This window comes from Dromaius novaehollandiae, chromosome 6 (genome assembly GCF_036370855.1).
Source record: "Dromaius novaehollandiae isolate bDroNov1 chromosome 6, bDroNov1.hap1, whole genome shotgun sequence".
NCBI classification, from domain to species: Eukaryota; Metazoa; Chordata; class Aves; order Casuariiformes; family Dromaiidae; genus Dromaius; species Dromaius novaehollandiae.
Window position 1 is genome coordinate 29941075 of NC_088103.1, and position 23543 is coordinate 29964617.

Sequence of the window (23543 nt, forward strand, 5' to 3'; positions counted from 1 at the left end):
GATGACTTCCTAAGCATAAGGTATAGCGAGCTGTGAAGCTGCCTCCCAGACTATCTCCTGATGTTGTTAGCGGTTCGTCGGTACTATACCTCAACAGAGCAAGGCAGGAACAACCATGCCCCAGTAGGGAGATGGGCAGCACAGTCCTAGAGATCACTTCTGGCTGTAATTTTCTTGCTTCTGTTGCATCAAGTAACTTCTCTGATAGACTTCAGTAATATTTTAATAATCAAAAAACAAATCCCAATTAAGGTCTAATGAGGAATGAGTCCCATAGCTCTCCCCAAGACACAAATTCCTTCATCCTCTCACAAAATGTAGTCAAAGCCCCAGGGGTGTCACTAAAGCCCCTTTTGTGAGACTTGGTTCTCACAGCCCACCTACAACAGATGCTCTGTGCCCCAAACATAGCCAACTTTTGGTACAGATGTGTTTTGGTATCACTGTTTTGAGACCTATACAAACAACCTCAACTTTTATGTTACTTTTAAAATAATGTTCTGTACCTTTTCTTACAGAAGTAATCTTAAAAATGCTGGCACTGAAGGCTGCAAATTTTTATGGTCTCTTAAAACTGCTAACAATTAGCTTGGGGTTTCATGAAACAAATGGTCAACAGAGATTTTAGCATCCGGGGGAGAGCTCCTGAAGGAAATTGCCAGTCCAGGATGAAGGAATTGCCTGGGTTGCCAATACATCTTTGCCAAGCTGTAGTTTCAGGTGGCTGCCTACCACGGAGATGGCTTTCTAGATAGATGCACTGTAGCCTTTGACCGAGCATGAGTTTCTTGGTAGCGTGATACACATTTTAGTGTATGGACTGAGCATGTGACTGAGAGCAAGGGACAGCAGCCTTTTCATCTTGATCTCATCTGTTCTCACATTTATTCCACAATGATTTAGGATACTTAACCATTTCTTATTCCTTTTCCCCAAATGGAAAACTGGAATAATTCGAAAGCCTGTCTTACAGGATGGCTGCAACAAATAATCGGCAAATGTACGTGAAGCTTATGGAACTGGTATGCAGGTGGAAGTGTACTTAAAGGTATTTATTCGATTTGTTTAGTCAATACATTTTTTTTTAAAGTCCGTGGAGTTTCTGAGAGTTTTGCAGGAACAAACAATTCTGATCTTACGAGGCTGAGCTGACAACTTGTCATGCACTTTTGGACCATATCAAAAAGGAATTACAATATTTTGCAGAGAAAATGCATTTACGATTGTAATCTAATGCTTTTCTTCTCTCTCTTTATCATGTACATTATGCATTCATTTATCTAATCTAAAAAGCATTTAAAGTACATAATGTGTTTCTTGATCCAGAACAGTTTTATAAGACAACATATTATGACTTTAGCGTTAATATGCAAACAGAATCTCACTCCTGTTTCTTACTGCTCTCATAATATTGCTCACACTGAAAGGCTAAAAATAAAGTCAAAAGTCTCTAGCTAATAGAGTAAAAAATGGCAAGCAATGGCAATGAAGAAACCTTTTAAGAAAACAGGCCTATTATAATTAATTAAAGAAGAGAGATACTTACTGATAATGTATTTCTCTCTGCTGTCAAGAAAATGTTTTCTGAAGGCAGAATTTCTCCTCTGAAATATTTTTGACACTCTTTTCCTGGGCAGTACTCTGTGTTGACAATACCTCACACTGAATACTTTCATGCTTATGTGGAGTGTTAATTTTTAGAAATTAATTGTGAGGCAGGGGAGCAAAAGCAGTAAACAGGAAGAAGCTGATCCTTGATTTATTCTGGCACTTGCTATTGACTTGGTCAGTTGCTATTGGTTACTATCTTGTGCCTCAACAGAAATCTTTTTTTTTATAGCAAATGCTACCCTAAAGTTTTGGGTGGACAGCGCCTGAAATAGATGCCGATCAAGGTAATTAGACTGTAGTTCATGGTGCTGTGCCGCAGTTGCAAAGACTGAGAGTGAGTTATGATCCATCATTGTTTTAAAGGTTTTGCCAAAAATCAACCATAGGCTATTCCTTAGTGATTTGAATGTTATATAAAGGAATATTATGAGACAAATTCTCATCTCAAATATAGTAGTGTGAATTCAGAATAACTCTAACTATACTTTATATATCTATTTTTGCAATTATCATACACATGCAGATAACCCCTCTGTAAATTCTTATGGCTTATATGAAAAAGATCACCTGTAAAATGAAGGATTAAGGTATCATACCTTACTATGTTAAGTGACTGAGTTGTTATAGCACACATCAGGAAAAATTATAATAAATTTGTGAGGTGTAGTAATGTTTGTAAAGGGCAGTGAGCTGGGCTAATTGAGATTAGCTTACTGAAAAATGTTATAATGATTAATAGAGGAATGGTTGATAGAGGTGAAGGAGAGGTGGCATTGAGGGGTGTTTCCCATGCTTGGCCCGCTGGAGGGATTCTTCCCTGGGCATCAGGCTGGGAGGGGACGCTGCCAAACCCCACCTCCCTTCCCTGAGTAGCTGCTCTTCTGCCGGTCAGAAAGAGACGCTGAATACAGGGTTTTCCTGCTGTTTGTCACCCTGTGGTCTGTGTCGTAGATAAGCCACAGGTAGCTTAATGACGGTAAACCTGCTCAAGAACAGATTTAACACATTGAGAAACCTTCAGTGGGTTACAGCATTGGTTTGGTGGGCACATAGAGGACCCATATATTTTTGGGTTTTTTTCCCTCTGAATGAAACAACTTCTGCTGTCACTCAGAGTGCCAAAATGTTTTCACAAATATAACTGGGCTGCAACTATATGCCAAAAAATATTAATCATCCCAGTTTGCTACCATCAAAAAGCACCTGCTGCTAGAATTAAATAGAGCTGCTGTTTGCACTGGGCATGTACTTACTCTGTAGACTATCTGGAGCAGAAAGTTAAGAGTAATTGAAATGACAAGGAAAATACAGCCGCAGGCACACAGTTCCCCAAGCTGGATATAGTCAGAGCACTGGGGATTAATCCCTCGCCCCCGCTGCCCTCCCATCTTCAGACCTGTGCTCAGCTCCAAGATCTGTAACAACGCATGAGCAAGGCTCGAGTTTCCATCGTCCCTGCAGCCCCGGCTCCCTTAGCGCTAGGAGGGTTCATTAGTCTGCGACAAAACAGTGCCAAGAGCAATAGGGGCTTATTTTTTGGAGAACTTCTATGATTCTGTAATTCTAATTTGAATGTAATCAGACCTGTTTTAAATTCTTCTGAGCAGAGACTTACTGGAGAAAAAGCTAACCATGTATCATAACTCAATTTCTCGTGAACATAGACCAAAAAGCAATGAGGCTGAGAATAATAAGTTGCTTTTGTGGGCTAATTTTTGTGGGCTATCAGAAGCTTTCTAACAAAAAGAACATAAAAAGTGAGTCTGAGCTTGCTTCCTCCCTGATGCAGGGTGGTGTGAACTGGAAGTAGCACGCTGCTTGTGAGGAGGAAAGAGTGCCATTTAGCCAGTATTCAATAGCTGGCAGACTTTAATAATCTAAAAGAAAAATGTTTCCGTGCACAATCACAATCTTCATGAAGGTTTGCTGAAAAGAATAAAGTTACCTTTTTTTTTTTTTTTTACCAAAACCTAGATTTTTTTTTAAATGTTTGTAAAGAGTTCAGTGTACATACACTCCTTAAGCAGAATGTCACATCATTAAACTACAAAAACAGGTATCACAGGCCGGCTCAGTTTCATTCTGTCCTTGACCTCTGTACTGAGACTGCCCCCAAGGGGACCCGCTGTGATGGTGACAGCGTGACATGGATGTCCCTTACAAAGCACACTGAGCTCCTTGGCTCACCCCATGCCATTTGTCATCCTGTTAATATGAGCCTGGTTCTGCAAGATGCTGGCTACGCCTAGATCCGCTGAATTTTGACCACAGCATTCATTCCCTGGCAAAATCTGCCTCTAAGATTTTAATCACTGATGGTTGTGAATGGCACTCTATAAATAAATTACCATAAGACAACAAAAAGTCAATCTATATAGAGTTTGACTGGAAATGGATGCTCCATTTCCTATTACCAAGTCTTTGAGCCAACTTTCTCCTAAGAATTAGTCTTATTCTTGTAACCACAAATAAAATTCTAGTTTTCACATATTTAAAGCTTTAATGTTGCAGTGTTAAAAATGTTCTAAATACTAATTTCATTCTCATTCCTTTTTTATTATAAAGTCCTAAATGGAGCCAAAACAGCTCCAACAATGAAAGCTTTTTTCTGACATTTCCATAAAAAATCTGACCTTTTCTGTGTATTTTGTGTCACTATTCCTAATGGAAAATATTGCATACTTTTGCAGGCTATTCATGTAAAAAATATTCTAATCACAGAATCACTGCCAGAAACTCACCCTTTTTTTGGTCTCTTGGAAAAATTCAAAGCTAGAAGACTTTTCCATTCAGTTAAATACAGTTCCAAGAAATACGTACTGGCTTTTAAAAAATTCTCTATAGGATTCAATGTATGCTGCCAGTTTCAAACATCAGAATGGGAAGTCATGTATGAAATTTATCAAGCTGGGTGTTGAACTTAGCACATTTTTTGTAAATTTATGCTTTGCATGACAATTTATTTCCATGTTTATATGCCATCAATATTTTAAATATTCTTTTAAAATATTCTTTTAAATTTAATTGTCTAAGCTTTTCCAGGACCCAGTAATCATTTGCTGCCATTGGCTTGGTCTATGCACATTACTCTGAATCAGTTGACACCCTGGCCCAAATTCTGCTCCTTTCTGTTTGCACGAGGAGTACAAATCTGCAAGAGCTGTATCCAGGTTCCAGAGATGCAGATGAGGATCACTCTCCGTGGCATCATTTTTCAGCCAAGCCCATAGCCCAAGTCAATGCAAATGATTATTAACTGAGGCAAAGTTTACACTGTTTATGAGTTTACATAGTTGTGCTGGCAGAGCTACATTTGTTAAGACTGAGAAAAAGATTCACCCTTGAACTGCCGTATCTGTTCTAGTCTGCCTGCAACCTTCCATGCCTCCTCCAGAACGCTCCCTGTCTACATGTAACTTAGGCAGAGGAGTCTTTTTGCCTAAAAGACTTATGCTATTGAACCAAAGAAGTGCTGTAGCTATATCAGCAAAAGCACTTCAATAATGTGAATTGTCTCAGCTAGGCAGAGCTGGAAGTATAGCTAAAGCAGAAAAGGTGTAGAGCCAAACTTTTACAGTGTACCTTCAAATTGCACCAACTTACTTTTCTGCAGTTGTTGAAATCTGACTTGGAAATACTGGTGTGACTTCATTGTAGCCGTGCTGCCACAAATCCACCATGGTAACAGCTCTAGAGAAGAGTTTTCTCAGGCTTTGTCCAGAATTTGTAGAGACCCCAGACTTGAGGAGCTGAAAGAATTAAAATTACTAAGTTGCTGCCAGGCATCTCCCCCAGATATGAGTTGCCAAACAGAAGTTACATATTTCTGATTTGACATCAGGTTATTTTAAAAGACTATAATAGCTCTTGCACATATTTAGGGCTGATCTTATTAAAAATTATTTACAGAAGTAATTTTTATTTGTTTCAGTGAGATGTGGATTGGTCTTGTGTCTGTAGCACTGCTGAGGTAAAACATGCAGTGAACGTAATAGCGCTGGCGACCTAGATTTTCAGAGGTGGCCAGATATCATCAGATCTAGATTCATTTGGGTGTGTGACCTTAGACGACTTTGAAAACCTCTATCATGCAATTTTCATGGATACTTATTTTATTGACAAAATGTTATATGAATAGACTTGATACTGAAAGAACCTCTCTGGGATTATAATGCAGAATACATATTTTTGAAGAGGTTGAAATTAAGAGAAATAATAATATTTCACAAATTTACAGAGAATAAAGAATTGCTTCCTTTGGTATTTAAAAAAAAAGTAAGAGATTCAAAGTTTATAAATTAAGCTGTAATCCCTCTTCTTGCTGTTAGTCATGTGAGACACTGGACAAAGCAAATCTGTATTGATTTTGACCTTGTAAATATGGTGAATTCATGTATATGACTAGTTTGTGCCATCATGTTTTTTAGAAGTGCGTGTATAACTGTCATCACCATTGCCTGAGGTTGTAGTGGGGTTTTAAAAGCTGCTAGAGAGATACAGATTTCTGTATCTCCTCAGTCTGTGTGGGAAATGGCAAACTTAAAAATCTGTTTAAAAATGGAAATGTTGGCTTATTGAAAGACTACTGTTGAAAGTATTAGGATAATTAATATACAACAACTTTTTCTAGTTACCTAGGTTAAATAGTTTCTTGCTCCAAATAGGAGTTTAACATTAAATATAACATAATGTTTAATATCTAGTGATATCCAACACAAGGAATCAAAGGCTTCAGAACAGACTTGGAACAGCCCTGAGCATTTGTCATTTGAGAAAGTGAGTAAAAGTATGCCACTCTCAATGCAAAAGGCTCCAACACAAACCAGAAAAGAAGGAATAAATCAGAATTCCACTGGTTGAATTAGATATGAAAAAGATTGCCAAGGGCAGCAAGAGTAAAAAGTTTAATATTTTTATGAATATATAGGTGGAAGGGAAGGTTGAAGCAAGTTTCTGGGAAAGGCCATGCTGAATAAAATGTTTTGTTTCCATACATAAGCTACTATTGTAGTATTTTCCATGCTTCATGGATATCTCTGTATTTGAATTACATTTTTGGTTGATTCATAAAGTAGTAAACACAATCCTTCTACCCTTATTCTTTCAGAATTTGGAGGTGAAATAAGTAGGTGAGCTAGTTCTCTTGGTAGTGATCATTCCTATCTTGCTCTGGTTGCAAATCTGGAAAATAATTAACAGGTTTTCTCTAATGCTTCCTAAAGATGTTGAAACTATAGAACAAATATTGACCAAGAGGCAGCAAAACTTGCCTGGACAGGAGAAAAAATAATGGTTTATATAACTGATAACAGATTGCCAAAAAGAAAAAGAAATTCTGGAAACTTTGATTTGTGATTCATGCCGAATGGGCCAGGAATGGTGCAAACATGCACGTGAGTATTCACAGGCTGCATGTGAACCCCACCGCCTGTGCAGCACCACCCAAAGGTGCTCTTTTGCATTCCCTTGCAGGGTCCCAGCTCTTGTCCGCTGGAGCTGGTCCAAGACAACTTTTGGGTGCCTGAGCCATCCCTTTGGGAAGCAAGAGGGTACAGGCCGTGAGGCCCTGGAGGTGCTCCATGACCAGAAATGCTAGCAAAAACCTTCAGGTATGATGTTGGCCACGATTATCAGGTGGAGGGAGGGAAGGAATTTGGGGAAGGGGTGGAGGAAACAAGTCTGCACCTTGTAACTGGTTTGAGCACATTGGGCAAGAAGGACTTTGGACTGGTGCGTGGAAAACGACAGCAGAGGTAGAGGCACCTTGCTCCCCCTCCTGCCAGGGAGGAGACGGGGTGCCTCTCCTTCTCTTTGTCCTCCTCAAACATACAAACACCCATCCCCCAGAAATGAGCCCTGCCTTTGGGTTAGGAAAACTGGAGAAAGGCATTTGCTTCTAGTGTCCACTTGGCTACAGGCTGGGGTCAAAGACCGCCTGCAGCAATTATGCAAGCGGCTGTTGTGAAGGGGCCCCGGCCTACAGAAGCCATCCGCCCACCTCCCTACTCCCCCTCCAGCCTGGCTTTGTATCCCAAGGGATTGCGAAAGCCCCAGGGCTACATAAAGCACTGCCTGGCTGGGTGGCCCAGCTGCTGCCACCAACACTTGGGCTCTTGAGAGGCTGCGGGGACTGGCACTGTCTGTAAGGGATCTTGCCATAGCGGGACGGGGTGGCCAGGCCCCTTTCCTGTGACTGCATTAGGGAAAGCTGTGGGATGCCCCAGGACCCATCAGGGTTGCCCTCCCCTATTCCCCGGGTGCTTGAGAGGGCCCCTTTCTGACGCTGTTCTCTGTTTGCTGTTGCTGCAGGGACAAGATGGCCCACGCGAGGAGAGCCCCGGCCTGGCTGCTGCTACTGGTGCTGGCCTTGCTGGGTGGCAGCGCAGCAGAACGGGACTGCCGAGTGAGCAGCTTCAAAGTCAAGGAGAACTTCGACAAGAACAGGGTAAATCTCTCTTTCCTGGATCTGCGAGGTCTTTCTAGCTCCTCTTCCCAGGCTACAAAATTCAGCATTCGGGAATACCACTGTATTTACATTTTCAGTCACAGTTTGCAACATGGAGAAACAGGAGGTGTGTGTGATGTTGCCTGCACCTCCACAGTGCTGGATCCTGATGCCTCACAGGAATACAGCTGAATTTGACATTCAGTGGACTGGTCTCAAACTGTATGGTCTAAACTGAAAAGTGTAGCAACTCAGTTATTTCTATGAAAAATTAATATTCCAGTCTTTTCCAGAAAAATATTGCAAGGAAAGGATGTATTTATGTGTTAATCTGCAAAGATCCTGCCAGTTGTTATCCCCTGTCCACCAAGTTTTGTATTCTGAATAGTGGAAAACTGCAGATACAAATAACATACCAAAAAATGTCCATTCTTTCACAAACCCTTTCTGCACTAGGACACGTTGGTGGGTTTATGCTATTGCAACAACTAGCTTTGTTTTTTAGATACAACTTTGAGGTATGGAGTCAAAGATCTGAATGTCCTCCCCTCCATCACCCTTCTCTAGTTCATAATGTCTCCGAGCATGTTTCCCATACTTCTTAGGTCTAACTGCAGCCTTTCTAATTTCCTTGCAGTATAGTGGCACCTGGTATGCCATGGCAAAGAAAGATCCTGAGGGGCTGTTTCTGCAGGACAACGTGGTAGCCCAGTTTACAGTAGATGAGAATGGAGAGATGAGTGCCACGGCAAAAGGCAGAGTCAGACTCTTTAAGTAAGTTGTTTCTGCTTTTCCCTCTCCTCTTACTGCACTTCACTAAACTTCTGCTTTGCTTGCTGTTGCTCTAGTCCTACCTGCTATCCCTGTGGTAAGTCACTCCACATCTGTGCTGTTAGGCTTGAATGTGTTGTTTTCTCTCTCCCTGGCTGCAGTAACTGGGATGTCTGTGCAGACATGATTGGCTCTTTCAAGGACACAGAGGATCCTGCCAAATTCAAGATGAAGTACTGGGGCGTTGCTTCTTTTCTGCAGAAAGGAAGTGAGTACTTGGCTATGGAAGATGCAGAACTACCTGAGAGCCTAGTTATGTTGTGCGCCCATACTGTGGGAGAAAAAAATAGTGTTGGATTTCTTAACCACATTTAAACCACGTAATAATGATCATAAAGTAAAGCCTTATTGTGAACAAGGTAGTCACTATCTATTATATGAAACAACTGGTTGGTTTTCTTTAAACAAGTGAAGACCAGGCCTTTGTATACTTCTGTGTTTCTTTTGTTTGTTACTGAACAATATAAACTAAAGTTGCTGTTTGGAAAAAAATGAAAGGCAGGCAAAATATTTAAAGTCTTGTTTTAGTTCTGAACTCAGTTATTGAATGCTTCCATTTTCTTTGAAAAGCCTAACATCAGACTTGGTTTTCAGCAGCCAGCAGGGAAGAGGATTTTGCAACTGTTGTTTTGCTTAGTCTTGTGTGCAAATATAGACATTTCCCTGTTTTAAGAAACAAATATGATCCTGTGTGTATGTCTATATATATATGTTTGTGTATATATATGTATATTTATATATCCATATTTTCCAGTCATCTGTCACACACCTAAGCAAAATTAGCTTATTGAGACAAGTAGCAATTTGCTCATAGTTCAGGACATTCCCATGGATAGTTTCCAGGAGAAGCAGGTTGAATTTGGAGATGATTGGAGCTCCATTCTCTCCAAAAACATGGAAGGAAGGAATGCTCTGGAAGCCAATTGTTTTTGGATTGTTGCCCAATCTCCTCACAGCACGCTGCTGAATCATGTTTGCAGGAATACTCCAGATTGCTGGCTGCCCCCTGCCCCGGGCTCTGCCTTTGTAAAAACTGTGGTCTTCACCCACAGGAGAGAGGGGGAAGAGAACACACACCGCTGCCTTCAGCAGCACAGACATGGTGCAGAGGCAGATCTTTTGCTCCAGGAGAGTAAGGTCTAGAGATGGTATTTGTTACTGCAAACACCTAGTTCATTTCTGTTAGCACAGGGTGTCTGCATGACCATACATTTATCACACTATCTAGCTAAATAGAATTCTCTGAAATTGTAAATGTGTATTGAGAAGATGTTTTATGATACAGCTTGTTGCAAGTACCTTTCTAACATAAATACGTGGCAACTGCACGATCTTCTTCCACACCCATGTGGTTTATGCGATGTCCCTCGTAGGAAAATGGTTGCTCAGTTAGGAAGGTTCTGAGTAATCTGGAGCATAATCAGCATGACCAGGAGCATATTTAGATTTTCTGTTTATTTGTTTAACTTTTTTGTGGCAATCGCTTCCCATTTTTTTGGTTAAAAAATAAAACTTTCTATGTACTTCGTGGTAGCTACTCTGATACATGGTTCTATTTTTGTGTTGTTGCCACAGTTTATAATGATGTTCAGGCACAAATTTACAAGAGGCTTATTGGCTTCATGCCACTCTTGTTCTGTGCCCATGCTAGAAGAGAAGCAGTGGTTCCAACAATCTCCTGTTCACCTCTCCATCACTGTCACAGCTGACTCTGTCCCTAATATGCTTATTTTCTTAAAAAAAAAAAAGAAAGAAAAAAAAGAAAAAGAAAAAAAGAAAAAAGAAATTAAATACTGGATACAGGATTGGGAGATAATTTGCTATCATTCATAGCAAACTTTGTGGCATTATCTCTTTTACTGAGTTATGACAGCGATTTCTTTAGATTTACAGGATTTTATTTGTCTCTAACTCCTTTTCTTCTTTGCTATGGTTTCTTCCAGATGATGATCACTGGGTAGTGGACACAGATTACGATACTTATGCTCTTCATTACTCCTGCCGCCAACTAAACGAAGATGGCACCTGTGCTGATAGCTATTCCTTTGTGTTCTCCCGGGACCCCAAAGGATTGCCTCCAGAGGCACAGAAAATTGTAAGACAAAGGCAGGTAGACCTCTGCTTGGACAGAAAATACAGAGTTATCGTTCATAATGGTAAGAATGTTTCCTTCTGAAGAATTTTATTTTGGGGTTTAATGGGAGTCTTTTGCTTATTAAATAGTAAATGCTTGAAGTCTTATACTTAGTGGCTGTAATACTGTCTTCTGAAACTGGAATTCTTAGAAAGTTTCCTCCAACTTTTACTTCCCTTATCTGAAGGAGAGCTAAGGTGTATAGCTTTTTATGTGGCATATTACATCGGTTGAAACAATAATTAGAGGAGGCTGTAAAACGATTGAATCAGCGTAGTATGAATAAACATAGTAAGGATAAACTTCATAGTGACTGTAAAGAGAAATTGTGTCTCTTTATCATAGTTCTTTATTTATCTTAACAAACTAGTTGCCAAAAGGGATAGACTATTATTGCCGTTTTCAAAAATTTCTTTGAAATATCCCTTACAAGAAGCTTTTAGGGAAAAACAGAAGTCTTGGAAAAGATAAGGATGCCGGCGTTGTATTGGTGGGGTTGTCCCTTTCCCACAGGTCCTCATGCCCACCTCTTCACAAAGGGTTATGGAAGAGGGGCATATCCCTTGTACTGGAGGTATGATCTCATCTTGCGAAATATAGTCAGGCTGAGCTATTACATCTTATATACAAATTGGCTCACTCTATAGCTTGTCTTTACCTCCTTCCGTTGGGTGTGTGGGGCTGAGAAGCTGCAGAGAAGCTATGGGGCTACATTAGGAACATATACATTTTCAAGACCACAGAGGGGTAGAGAAGGTCGGAACAGGGAGAGGGAAGAGTCAGATTCCTTTTATTCCATCCAGTAAATTGTGACAGTAAAGTGGAGGGGAGAAAGTTCAAAAGTGTATTAGAAAAGGCGAAATGATAACTTATGCTAGTTTAATCAATGATCTGGAAGACAACATAAAATACTTATTGATAAAGATTACACCCAGACTGGGGAACAGTAAAAAATGAAGAACAGATCAGAAAGAGCCATATAGTATATGTGGTGCAAGAACAACAGGGTTTTTTAATGCAACCACAAATAAAAATATATTTAGGGTGAAGAAAACAGTAACTCCCCTCTTACTTTCTGGAAGATGAGATATCTACAGAGGACTCGAGTGGCTCATCAGCTGAATGTGAGCTCTCAGTGTAATGAATGCTGTGGCCAAAAGAGTTAATGTGGTTCTTGGATGCATAAACAAAGGATGTCAAAGATGAATTTACAGACTTTCATTAGACTGTTGTGCTTGGCATAGGTTTGCTTGCTGTGGCACGTTTAATGATCCTGAAAACTGGAAGGGGCACTGAGGATAAATTAGAAGTTTCAAAGAAGAGCAGAGAAAATGACAAAAGTTTGTAGAATGTGTCTTCTAGTGAGAGCTTCAAAGAGCTTGATATTTTTCTCATCAGAAAGAGGTTAAAGGCTGACCTGAGCAAAGTCTGTGCTTACCTGCAAAAGCAATGGGAATTGGATAGTAAATGTTTTGCAAACATAGAAATAATAAAATAAAATGGCTGGAACTTGCAGCTGGACATATTCAGAGCAGAAAGAAAGAGCCATTTGTTTAACTCTAAAGGTCGTTAACCTTTGGAACAGTTTACCAAGAGTTGTTGTATGTTCTTCATCACTGAAATCTGTAAATCAAGATTAAAGGCTTTCCTAAATGACATGTTGGAATAAACTGGGATTGACTGGGGGAACTCTCATGTATTATAAAGAAAGTCAGCACAGTCAGCTTTTGTGCCTCTATTGTCCATTCATCTGATCTATAAACAGAATGTAATATATTGCCACATTGTAAAGTAAGTATGCTGATAATATGGTGTCTGAGAGACATACTAAGGTAGCTGGTGTTGAGTATACTGATTAGCAACCTGGAAAAAGTGCCTGGCGACAATGAAAATAAAAGTTTTGTCTTGAATGAGAATTTGCAGACAACAAAAGTATATAAAGCAGTCAAGATTAAGAGACATCATAAATGCAAATGAAATTGGCTTTTGATAAGTACTCAGTAATAAAAATTCAAAGGAGAAACTCTAACCATTCATATGCTGCTGAGTTCTGAATTATATGCTCAGGAAAGACATCTGTATGATGCAGTGGGCAGTATAAAGAAAATGCCGCTTAATTTTTAGCAGCCATCAGAAAGTGAATGATGTATTTGATTGCATAAAGAATAGGATAGAAAATAACTAATGTCATTATGTAAATTGACAGTACTTTCTTGTTTTCAATACTACAACTGCTCTTCAAATGAAGTACAGCAGGAATAAAAACTTCTGAAGATGAGAGAACAAAATAATGAGATGTTTAGGCATTTTTGGGGGTGAAAGCAAAGATAAAGTTTAAATTACAGTTCTTGTGCTGTGGCTTTGAGAGATTATGTGTTAGGTTGTCCCTCGCGTCTCTGTCAAACCCAGAGATAGTATTATCCTGCTATTAAATCAGGATATTGGACTAGTGTGAGTACTGGTCTGATTCAGCATGGCAGTATCTGTGTTTCTACTATTTCTACACTATACAAGGCTTGCAAGGCAATAAACCTGTTGAGAATCTTTGCAAGAAAGTACAAACCAAAAGAAAAATAAGCTTTATTCATTTATTCATAATTTGTGATACAACTTCTTCAGATATCTCAGAATTTCTATGTAATAGAAAGGTTGTATCTTTCACAGATTATGGGAACGGTAGTGTAATTTAAATATAAAAGCTCAGAATGTCTTTTGAAAGTTCAGTCCCAAATATACTTTGACTGCCCAACCTTAATTTAAAAGCTGATCATGCTACCTCCAATCTGTTACAGAAATATCAATCCTACCAAATTGAATTAACTGCTGTATTCCTTGTCTGCTATCCTAATTTATATTCAAGTATTAGGTGTTGAGTGCAGTGTCTGATAAGACTATTTGAGTCCTTTACTGTTTGTAAATGAAAAAAGGTTGTCTGGATCCTTAAGGCTGTCTGCTTTTTATTGAGGATTATGCCAGATTTTATCTTTATGAGCCCAGCACCAACGTATAAATGAAACTTAAAGCCAGCTATTTGCATTCTTCCATTACTGTGATCAGGACCCGTAATTACCATAGTGTTAATTGATTCTGAGTTCTCTAGTACCCTTAAGCCCAAGTTCCTGCAGAGCAAATACATTTGGGAGAGAGAGAATGATTGTGAGCTAAAATGAAGAAAAAGGTTTATTGAAAGGTTTGTATTAGGAACTTGCAAAATTCATTTAAATCTGTATGTGTGTGATTGGAAGCCTCACTACTTTATGTTGTAATTCTACTATTAAGAGCTGCAGAATTATTATCAAAAAGGCCAACTTTATTTGTCTGTATGAACCTGCATTCAGGTGTTATTGTGGTCGAATTCTGATTGAACTGAAAGATGCTGCAAGAATAGGCTTATATCTGTTCTCATTGTGCATGCTGAGCCTGTCTTGAGGCTAAATCCGTTTTTCCCGAAGACTTGTTACTAGCTTTTAAAATAAATACTGTACTAAAATTAAGTCCCCAAAATAAATAATAGATGTACAAAGCTTATGTTGGTGAAAAAAACCAAACATCTAAAGTAGCAGTTCTTTGTATACTGGCTCTTTGAGGCGAAAGAAGCCTAGGAAAAATTTTCTTGATTGTCATTTATCTTGCATTTCTAATGGCAGCTCCTTCCTAAATATGGATCAGACTGTGATACACTTACTCTCTCAGAGTTATAGCTCAGTTGCTGCAAGGTACTCAGTGTGAGTGTGGATATCACACTTTATTTAGCCTTCTAGGAATATTCCCATTGACAGCAAAGCCACCATGAATATTTACATTGACAGTGGGACTACTTGTGGAGTAAGATACTATTTTACTGTTACTAGAGTTAAAAAACAAATCTGGTGTTAGCATTTAGTAGAAACAAAAATTGTGAATTAAACAGTGGTGTATATATATTCATCTAATCTGCTATTGCCATTGGAAATTTTGGAGGGTAGAGGGTCCTTATCTTTTTGAAACACATTCTTATATTAAAAAATCATAAATTACAAATACTTTGGAGCATGTTAATTTAAATAAAATAACTCTTTACCACTGATCTGTCCAATACCTTATTTGTCAAAGTATTAAAATGATCAGGACAAATGTAACAGATCGGATGAATTCCTGTTTTGTCTTGAATCGAAAATTCTTTGGAATTATATACTGCAGAGCTAACTATTTGCATATGATTACAAGTAACAGACTTCTGGATTTAAGAGCAGTTTAAATATATATATAAAAAATATATAAAACGTATAATATATATTTTTAAAATATATTATACATATATATATTTATAATATATGAGATATATATTTAAATATAAACACTTTAACCTTGGTAAAAGCGTGGATATTTTAATTTTTCCAGTGTAGTTGAAAAATAAAACTTTGATATTTGTGTTTTTCAGGATTCTGCTCTTAAGGAGATCCAAAACTATGGAAGGAAATCATGTAACAGCATCATGGATGTAATGTTAACACATTGATTAAGTGTTCTGTTGAAAAGCTTTTAAATGGCTTTATTTAGATCTTGAATATATTTATCTGAGCTGTGTAGCTCACCCTGTCAATAAACCAATGAAATGTTTTAATAAACTTCGATTACGGGGGATGCAAATTGTTTGTATGCACATCTGTACATATGTAGATGTTGGTTTTATTAGTAAACCATTATCTTAATGCACTATTTTAAATTGGTGACAGATGGCAATAATTAAGAACATAATATTTCTTTTTTATCAGTTTAAACTTCTGACTAATAGCATTTTAATTAAAAAAATGCTTGCATTTGCTTTGTAAAACTTTCACTTTCCTTCCAAATATCATGTTGTTTTTTTCTATAAAATACTGGAAATCATTTCCGATATCATTTTAGAAAGGAGGAAGGAATTTCACTGCCATATATATGACTGATTTATTTTATTATATGACTATTGAAGACGTAAAAAAATCCATCTTTTTTAAAGAACCTATTTTAAACTTACCATAAGTAAACTTTTCTTTATTTTTTAATTTGGAAATTCAGAAAGTGATCTTTTTTTTAAACTTGATATGCAACGAGAAAAGATCATTCATGTGGTGATAATGCATGTTTATGATCTCATTATTGTTTTCTACATGAGTTAGTTTGTCCAAAACTACATTTAGGCAGTCAGTTACCTAGCTTTATATGCAAGTGCCTTTTTTTGGCAACCTACATGAGCATGTATGTTTTTGAGGGGGCACATTTACACTAGAAAGTTGATCTCTCTTAGTCAGTGGGAAATAAAGAGTAAAAATGGAACAGATCTCCTTTTGATATAGTTTACTATAACTTCATTAAACTTCATGGCAATTATGGCAGCTGAAAATGTATCCTACCAGAATTTAATTCTTCCAGTAAGAACTTATTTCAACTATTTTACATTCACCAAGTTCACTGCTGTATTTCTCTTTATTCCAGTGTAAGTGGAGAATTCAATCCATTGGATTAAATTGCATTACTCTTACTAAGGCAAAGCAATGAATACAAGAGAATTTTATCTGCAAGAATTAGAAATACAGCTTTATCTGTTTTTTTTTGTTTGTTTGTTTCTTTGTTTTCCTGTGTGCCTTCTTTAGCATGTAATACTATAAAATAGTGACCTGTTCAGACTGGGATAGTATAGAGATTAACATCCAAAGCGTGGCATGGGTCAGACTAATTACCTGGAAATGAAAGACAAATTAGGTTGTTCACAGTTATTTCTTCTCACAGTGGTTTCTGTGCCAGCTTCATTTCTTACAGAGCTCCCTGTACAGCGGAGAAGAATTTCCCGACATTTGCGTCTGAAATGGGCAAAATTATACAAAATTGGATTGACAGCAGAGTTGGCAAAAGTGAATGACGTTATCCAGAAAAACACTGATGGCAAAATAGGAAAATCTTGTTTGTAGTTCTGGACTAAAATTAAAAGAATAGTGATTATAATTGGGCTCCACATGATGAAGAAAGAGATCATCAATATAAAGAGGGCTCGAAATAGTTTGTAATCTTGCTGGGAAACACGAATTTGATGATTTTCTGAGTAGGCTAAGCCAGCATTTAAACTCCTTCTTGAAGCTTTTGTAATCTGCAGTAAAATAGAAGAAAGTAACTTTTGTTGAAACATGGGAGAATTCTTAACACATTTTTACAGGTGCAAAAGTAAATCTTGGCACATGATGTTTCTATTTTGAAAAGTGAGTATAGAAAAGGCATTGCAGAGTTTCATTTTTATTTTTTTTTCAGTGGTTCCCTTTCAAATATTCTCAGTCTACTAGCTGGATTTTTTTTCCTCTCAGCTTCATCAGTCAAGCTGGTTGTTCTCCTCATGATTCTCCAGCGATAAATACTTTTCAGTTCCAAACAGGACCTTAATTACTCATGAAATTCCATTAACTTCAGATTGTGACTGTGTTTGCTCTGTCTAAATAAACTCATTGATTTTTTTCACACATGTAAAATGGAACGTAGTTAACAATCCTGTTGATGTACAAGAAGGAACAGAATCCGGTTCTCTGTCTTATGGCCGTGCTGACATTATCAGGTAAAAAGGAGAATGAATTCATTACAGTAACAAAAGTCATGGTACATTTTAAATAGAGAGATTTTATTTAAATTTCAGTTTAAACTCCTAGTTTTTCAGTCAGTAATCAGAATTGCTTTCTATGAACTAACCTGAAATCTTACAGATCCTTTTTCTTTGCTGTGAAAATCTCTACACGTTTTGTAAAAGTATGGTCTGATGAAATAAAACAGACTAGGCCCGGCATTTGTTCAGAAAGTCGGAAAACCAAGCTCTGTACTCCCTTAGCCTCCAGTGTTCAAAAAAAATCTACCTTATCCAAAATATCCTCACCAGCAGGTTTTGTACCAGTCTCCTAAAAGTACCCTCCATCTTTCCTGCTGGATCTGCACAGGGTAGAACTAAGAATTCAAGAATCACCAGTATTGCAGTAAATAAGATGCAGTGGCGTCTTTATAATGTGCTCACCTGAAATGGGGTGGTAGTAATATATTTTGGATTCCTTTCTGACCTGCCTAGAAATAAGGAATCTTGATACCTACAGCAGGCATCTGGACCACACTGTCCAGACCAGAAGCTTAAAAGTCAGGTATGTACAAGTGCATAACTTCCAGGAGATGAACAACTTTACTGGTTCTAGCCTTTTCCTATATCTGTATAGGTTGTACGTTGCCTGAGAGAGGGAAAAGTGGAAAAAACAAATGACTAATTACAAATTACACTCCTGATCTGTCATTTTTGCCAGTGTTCTGGGCAGTGTTATGTAAAAATAATAGTCAATTTCACATTAAATTGAGCTACATTTGTAGAATATGTTATCAGATTGGACGTCTTATATCTGTGGTGAATCATCTTCCTAGTTGCTCTGTTATTTGAATACAGCTAGTGCTTTGAACTGTTTCCAGTAATGCTTAGCATTTTACTCAGTGTACACTGGCACCATGGAGTGTTCTTATGAAGTCAGAATGAATCTGGTTTGGGGAATAACTCAGGTATTAAGATATTTTCCAGCTGAGTTCTGGTTGCTTCATGGAGAGCTGTGTGAGAGAAGATTCAATTACAGCAGATGGGATCCAGCTATGGGCCTTGTTCCTTTTTTGGTTCTAGAGAAATGCTAACACATTTGAGCATCTTTATTATCAGGTTGGAAAAGAAATGTGAGCACAGCAGTATGGATCTGTTTTGTAATCCAGTCTTCAAAACACTGTTTTTGGTCTCGTCTTCTAGCTTCCTACTTGCCGTTGTGCTTTCTAAATCTACCTGTTGTAATCTGGAGTCTGCAAGGACAAAAGGAACATCATTCTTGTCTTGATCTCTGACCAAGGACTGTGGCATTCCTTGGTCTTCAGTTTTTTTCAGTTCTTTCAAAGGGTTCAGACTCCCCATTGAGTTAGTGTATGTTCTTTGCCTATACAATTTGCCTAAATATGCGGCTGCAAAAGGCAAGTGTTGTATTTCACTAGATGAAGTTTAGCCAATGCATTTACATCAAGATTGTGATGAGCTTGAGTGTAGAGAACTGACGATTTTGACTATGAGTTTGAGCCTGATCCATAGACAAGTACATGCGAAGCCTAAATTCTAGGGTCTAAGTTGATGGAGACACTTACATGAAGCTCTGGTTCATGAGCCCACAGCCCCTTGGTGCTCAGCATTTCATCAGTTAATTCCCTGTTCAATAATCCATGTATTTCAAGATCCCTTTGAAGGCCCATAATTTTCCTTTTATATTGTATGAGAAATTTCATTAACTAATACAGCATCAAGAATTCTTTTGGGACAGGTGCTAAAAAATAGGTGTTGCAGCGGTTAGTTTGAAGATTTCTAGCTCTTCTCTCACTCTCTCATATAATAAATTTAGGTATGTAATACCATGCTTGCCAGAACACAGAGTAAAACTGCAGTGCCTGGTGTCTAGGCCTATATTTAAGCAGTTAAATGACATCCTCTCAGAAAGAAAGTGGAAGCAGAATGTTTGATTTACAGCTTTTGTTTGCAAAGTTGCTCTGAAAGTTGTGCAAAAATAAGTGTATTCTAATGAATATGGTAATGAGATCTGTGTACTAAAAATGCATGCAGAAAGCAGAAAATCAGTAGATTTAGAAGGGAAACGATTGTTGTTTCCAGTCCTGCCTGTCTTTGCTTTCTTACAACTCTCTTTGGAGTAGAGGCTCAAGGAATGCAAAATCTAGTTTGTAGTTATTTCAAATGCTTGAGTCTTTAAGTATTTAGGAGATTGACAGGCTTTAATTATGATCAATATATAAACAGATTTGAATGAAAACTGTCTTCGGTTTCATAATGTGCTATTCAAGCATATATTCTTAGGTGAAATGTGCAGGCTGATACATAGAGGTTGAAGTGCCTCATTTTTTATCACGTACTTTTCTCCTTGAGCAAATAAAGTCTATACTCTTTAGGGGCAATTGTATTCGATGATAACATGTTAATGCCTAGAGAATTACTAGTTACTTCTGCTAGTTCTATAAGAAAATTTAAAGGAAAAAAGTACCTGTAGAATTTTGGAATAACTGATGACAACGATTAATCCTGGTATCAAAAAGACAACAATTGTGAAGGCCACATCCCAAACTATCTCTCCTTCAATGTTGGGCCAAAGCAAGGTGCAAATCTGAACCTCCTGTTTACAAAGGATGAAGAAGAAAATTAACATTATACAGTTGTTTTTACTGGAAAGTTGTCCTTATCTCTCTCTCTCTGCCTGTGGAGAAAGTGGCTGCAGGCTAAATGGAATCTACAAGAAGTTTCTGCTTGAACAGAGCAGTCATTTAATATATTACTTAATATTTTAAAAATCCCATATACTTACAAGTGTTGTCGCGAATCTAATTATTGCCATAAATATTGTATCAAGTGCTAATGACAGCTTTAAAACTCGAGACTAAATAGTGTATTTGAGTGTCACCTTGGACATATTTTTGCATGCATTTCAAAACGCTGGAAGGAAGGAAAACAAATCAAAACCCCTCTGCTCGGGGGAGGGGGGAGATGCCATCAGGCCAGCTCACACGGCCCCCAGGGCCTTTCTCCCTGGCAGCCCCTTGGTCTGCGGCGGGGAAGCGGGCTGCAGAGGGGGTTTCCCAGCCCATCCCGGGGCGAGCCAAAAATCGCAGCCTGCGTTTGTGTTTCAGGATCTGGCGGCCATCCCCGCTGGCGTCCCGGCTCCCCACGTGCCCACCGCTGCCCCCACCACCCTCGGCCGCCCGCCCAGGGCTTGCCTTACCTCGCCGCTGCTGACGGGCAGCGGCACCACGGTGAAGAAGAGGCAGAGCGGGAGGGTGGCGAGGGCGGAGAAGCCCCAGAGGAGGAGGAGGGCGGCGGCCAGCGCCTTGCGGCGGCACGCAGCGCGCTGCCGCAGCCGCACGATGCTGGCCATGCGCTCCAGGCTGACGGCGCCCAGCGAGAGGATGATGACGGTGCCGCTCAGGCTCACCACGTAGAAGAGCATGTGGCAGACGGCGTCGCCCAGCACCCAGGAGCCGGTCCAGCGCACCACGGTGATGATGGGGATGGTGCTGATGAAGAGCAGGTCGGCGCAGAAGAGGTTGAGCACGAGGCAGTTGGCGGCGCAGAGCCGGTGCCGCCGCCGCGCCAGCAGGCAGATGCCCCACACGTTGCCCACCAGCGCCAGCAGGAAGATGGAGGCCAACGTGGCGGACTCGGCGGCACGCAGGCCTGGCCTGTGCTGGCCCCCCACGTCCGAGAAGAAGGGGAAGAAGGGGAAGTAGGTCAAGTTGACCCCGGTGCTGGGCATGGGGGAGGCCAGCAGGCGTGAGAGAGCCGCCGTGGGTGATGGCGCCAGCCCTAGGCCCGGGGCCAGGCTCCTGCTCGCCATGGCGGTGGCGGCAGCCGTGGCACGCTGCCGGCTCGGGGCAGGGGACCGGCCACCATGCCCTCGGCGCCTCTGCCTCCTGCCCTTCCTGCTGGGGCTCGGCCGCGCCAGCCGGGCGGTTTATGGCCCCGGCGCTGCGGTGGAACAAGGAAGTAGGAGGGTAAATACGGCGCGGCTCACACAAAGGCGAGGCCGCTGCTCGCCCCCGGCTCCCGGCGGGGAGGCGCGGAGGGGCCCGAGGGCGGCCCCGGGCTGACCGCCTCTCCCGGGGCACCCCGCCGCCTGCCCCTCTCCCCGGCTGGGCCCCGGGAGGCCTCCCAGCCGCTCGGCTCCCTCTGTGCCTATGGCTTGAACAGGGAGCTCCAGGAGGGGCTGCTGAGGAGGGGTGGCTGAAAGAGCCGCTCTGAGAGGTCTGCTTAGGAGCCTAGGGTAACTGGCAGTGTTTTAAGATTAAAAAAAGAAAAAAAAAAGAGGAATTTAGCTTTTGCCTTGTGTCTTGAGAGTGGCTTTTGGAAGCAGCGGTCCTGTGCATTGCTTGGGCTAGCAGTGGCCCCACGCAGTGAGCAAGTGTCACAACGTAGATTTTGGGGGATCCTTTTGCTAAGTTGATCCAGCGTCTTACCTGTCTGTGTTATGACTTCTTGCTAAAGAAGTCTTGTAAATTGAGACATACCTAGAAAATACCCAGTGTCTTTTCTCTAGACATTCCTTCCTGAAAGTGGTTGCTCAAAACTGTAAGGAAAGCAGATGTTTCCTCTTACGCTTTTCATTCCAGATGACTTACAAATGGATTGGGAACGAGATGCATAAATCACCATAGGCAAGCAGGTAATGCCTCGTAAAAGAAGATAATATGTTTTCAGAAAGTATGTAAACAGTTGTATAATGTTAGTCAGCTCTGGATGAATTAGTTTGATCCTATGCCAGTGCAGCTGTTTAAGGTTTCAGGTACAGGTTTGGATGCATGGAGCTCCTTCTCCTGGTTTTCATCATCAGCTTATTCCTAGACCAGAATGATTCCAAATTGATAGCAATAGGACTTTGTAAATGAATCTTATTTTTAGAGTATACTGGATGTGACCCCTGCAGTGAACCTGTTGCATAATGGCATTAGTGGGGATTCCAGAAACTTGGTCATTCTAGGAGAGAGTCATTTAACGAAGAACGACAGGAGTTAGATTTTTACTGGACCACTTCCCACGTCTTTGCCAGTGTGGAATTTACACTGATTTTAATGAGCATGTTTTCTCTTGAGCTAGAAATGACTCTTACTATCTATTCTGTCTCATCAAACAGAGTTTGCAGTGCAACTCAAATCAGATGACATGCTCCTACTGCTTCCTGCTGATTTATCTTGGACTGTATGAAATGCAGGCAGATTTTCTGTTAAGTGGGTGGCTGCTATGAACTCAAGACAATAGGAAAACTTGTAAAGATGTTTTTTTGGCAGCCAGCTGTACAAGTGACTGGCAAGTGTTTCATTCTACATGATTTGTTAGGATAAAAATTTTTCTGCACCCTTATTGCAAAAGTTTCAGCAAATTTCATAACCCTGATGATGATGATTATTTGTATTTGTTATCAAAACTTGACATATCCCCCCACAACTGATGTTGGCTGTACTATGGACTGATTTTGTAAAATGCTTAGAGAATCCTGAAATACACTCCAGGTGCCATAACCTCACAGGCTTGTCTTTATGCAAATCAACAAATTGGCACCGAAGTTGTAGGCACTGGCAGTAGCAGTGATGTTGTCAGTTCTGAATGTAGGCTAGGCTGTGGGAAAGGGTGATCCTTGCAAGTCTGATTGTACCTGCCCAAACACTTGGAAGACATCAACAAGGTGGTAGGGGGCAGCTGACAAACGGTAGTGCAGATAAATGCAAATCATACTATGAGTAAAATCTTTAGCAAACTCCCTTTGGCAGTACTGAAAGATGAACCCAGAATCTGATCCTATCAGTTCAAGGTAAAATAAACATATTGAAAACAGAACAGGGGAAAGAAAATAGAGAAGCATCCAAAGTATCTTTACTGGGGGAATGACGATGTTTTCAGTCAAGAAGGAAAGGAATGCCATGGAGGAGCAGAATGTTTGAAACTGAAATGATTTGGGGAAGTACTGGAAA

General features: G+C 39.9%; 2 protein-coding genes across 2 annotated transcripts; one reads left to right on the forward strand and one right to left on the reverse strand.

The window, feature by feature from the left end:
• Positions 1-7638: 7638 nt before the first annotated feature.
• RBP4 (retinol binding protein 4) lies at positions 7639-15665 on the forward strand. The gene is made up of 6 exons (XM_026094147.2): positions 7639-7753; positions 7921-8056; positions 8694-8830; positions 8989-9095; positions 10831-11043; positions 15442-15665. The coding sequence occupies exons 2-6, from the start codon at positions 7928-7930 to the stop codon at positions 15453-15455; spliced, it is 600 nt and encodes a 199-aa protein (XP_025949932.2). The 5' UTR covers positions 7639-7753; positions 7921-7927; the 3' UTR covers positions 15456-15665.
• Positions 15666-16562: 897 nt separating this feature from the next.
• On the reverse strand, positions 16563-21555 carry FFAR4 (free fatty acid receptor 4). The gene is made up of 3 exons (XM_026094098.2): positions 20804-21555; positions 20072-20200; positions 16563-17124 (listed from the first exon to the last, which is right to left on the reverse strand). Exons 1-3 carry the CDS (start codon positions 21413-21415, stop codon positions 16717-16719), a joined length of 1149 nt encoding a protein of 382 aa, XP_025949883.2. The 5' UTR covers positions 21416-21555; the 3' UTR covers positions 16563-16716.
• Positions 21556-23543: the final 1988 nt, after the last annotated feature.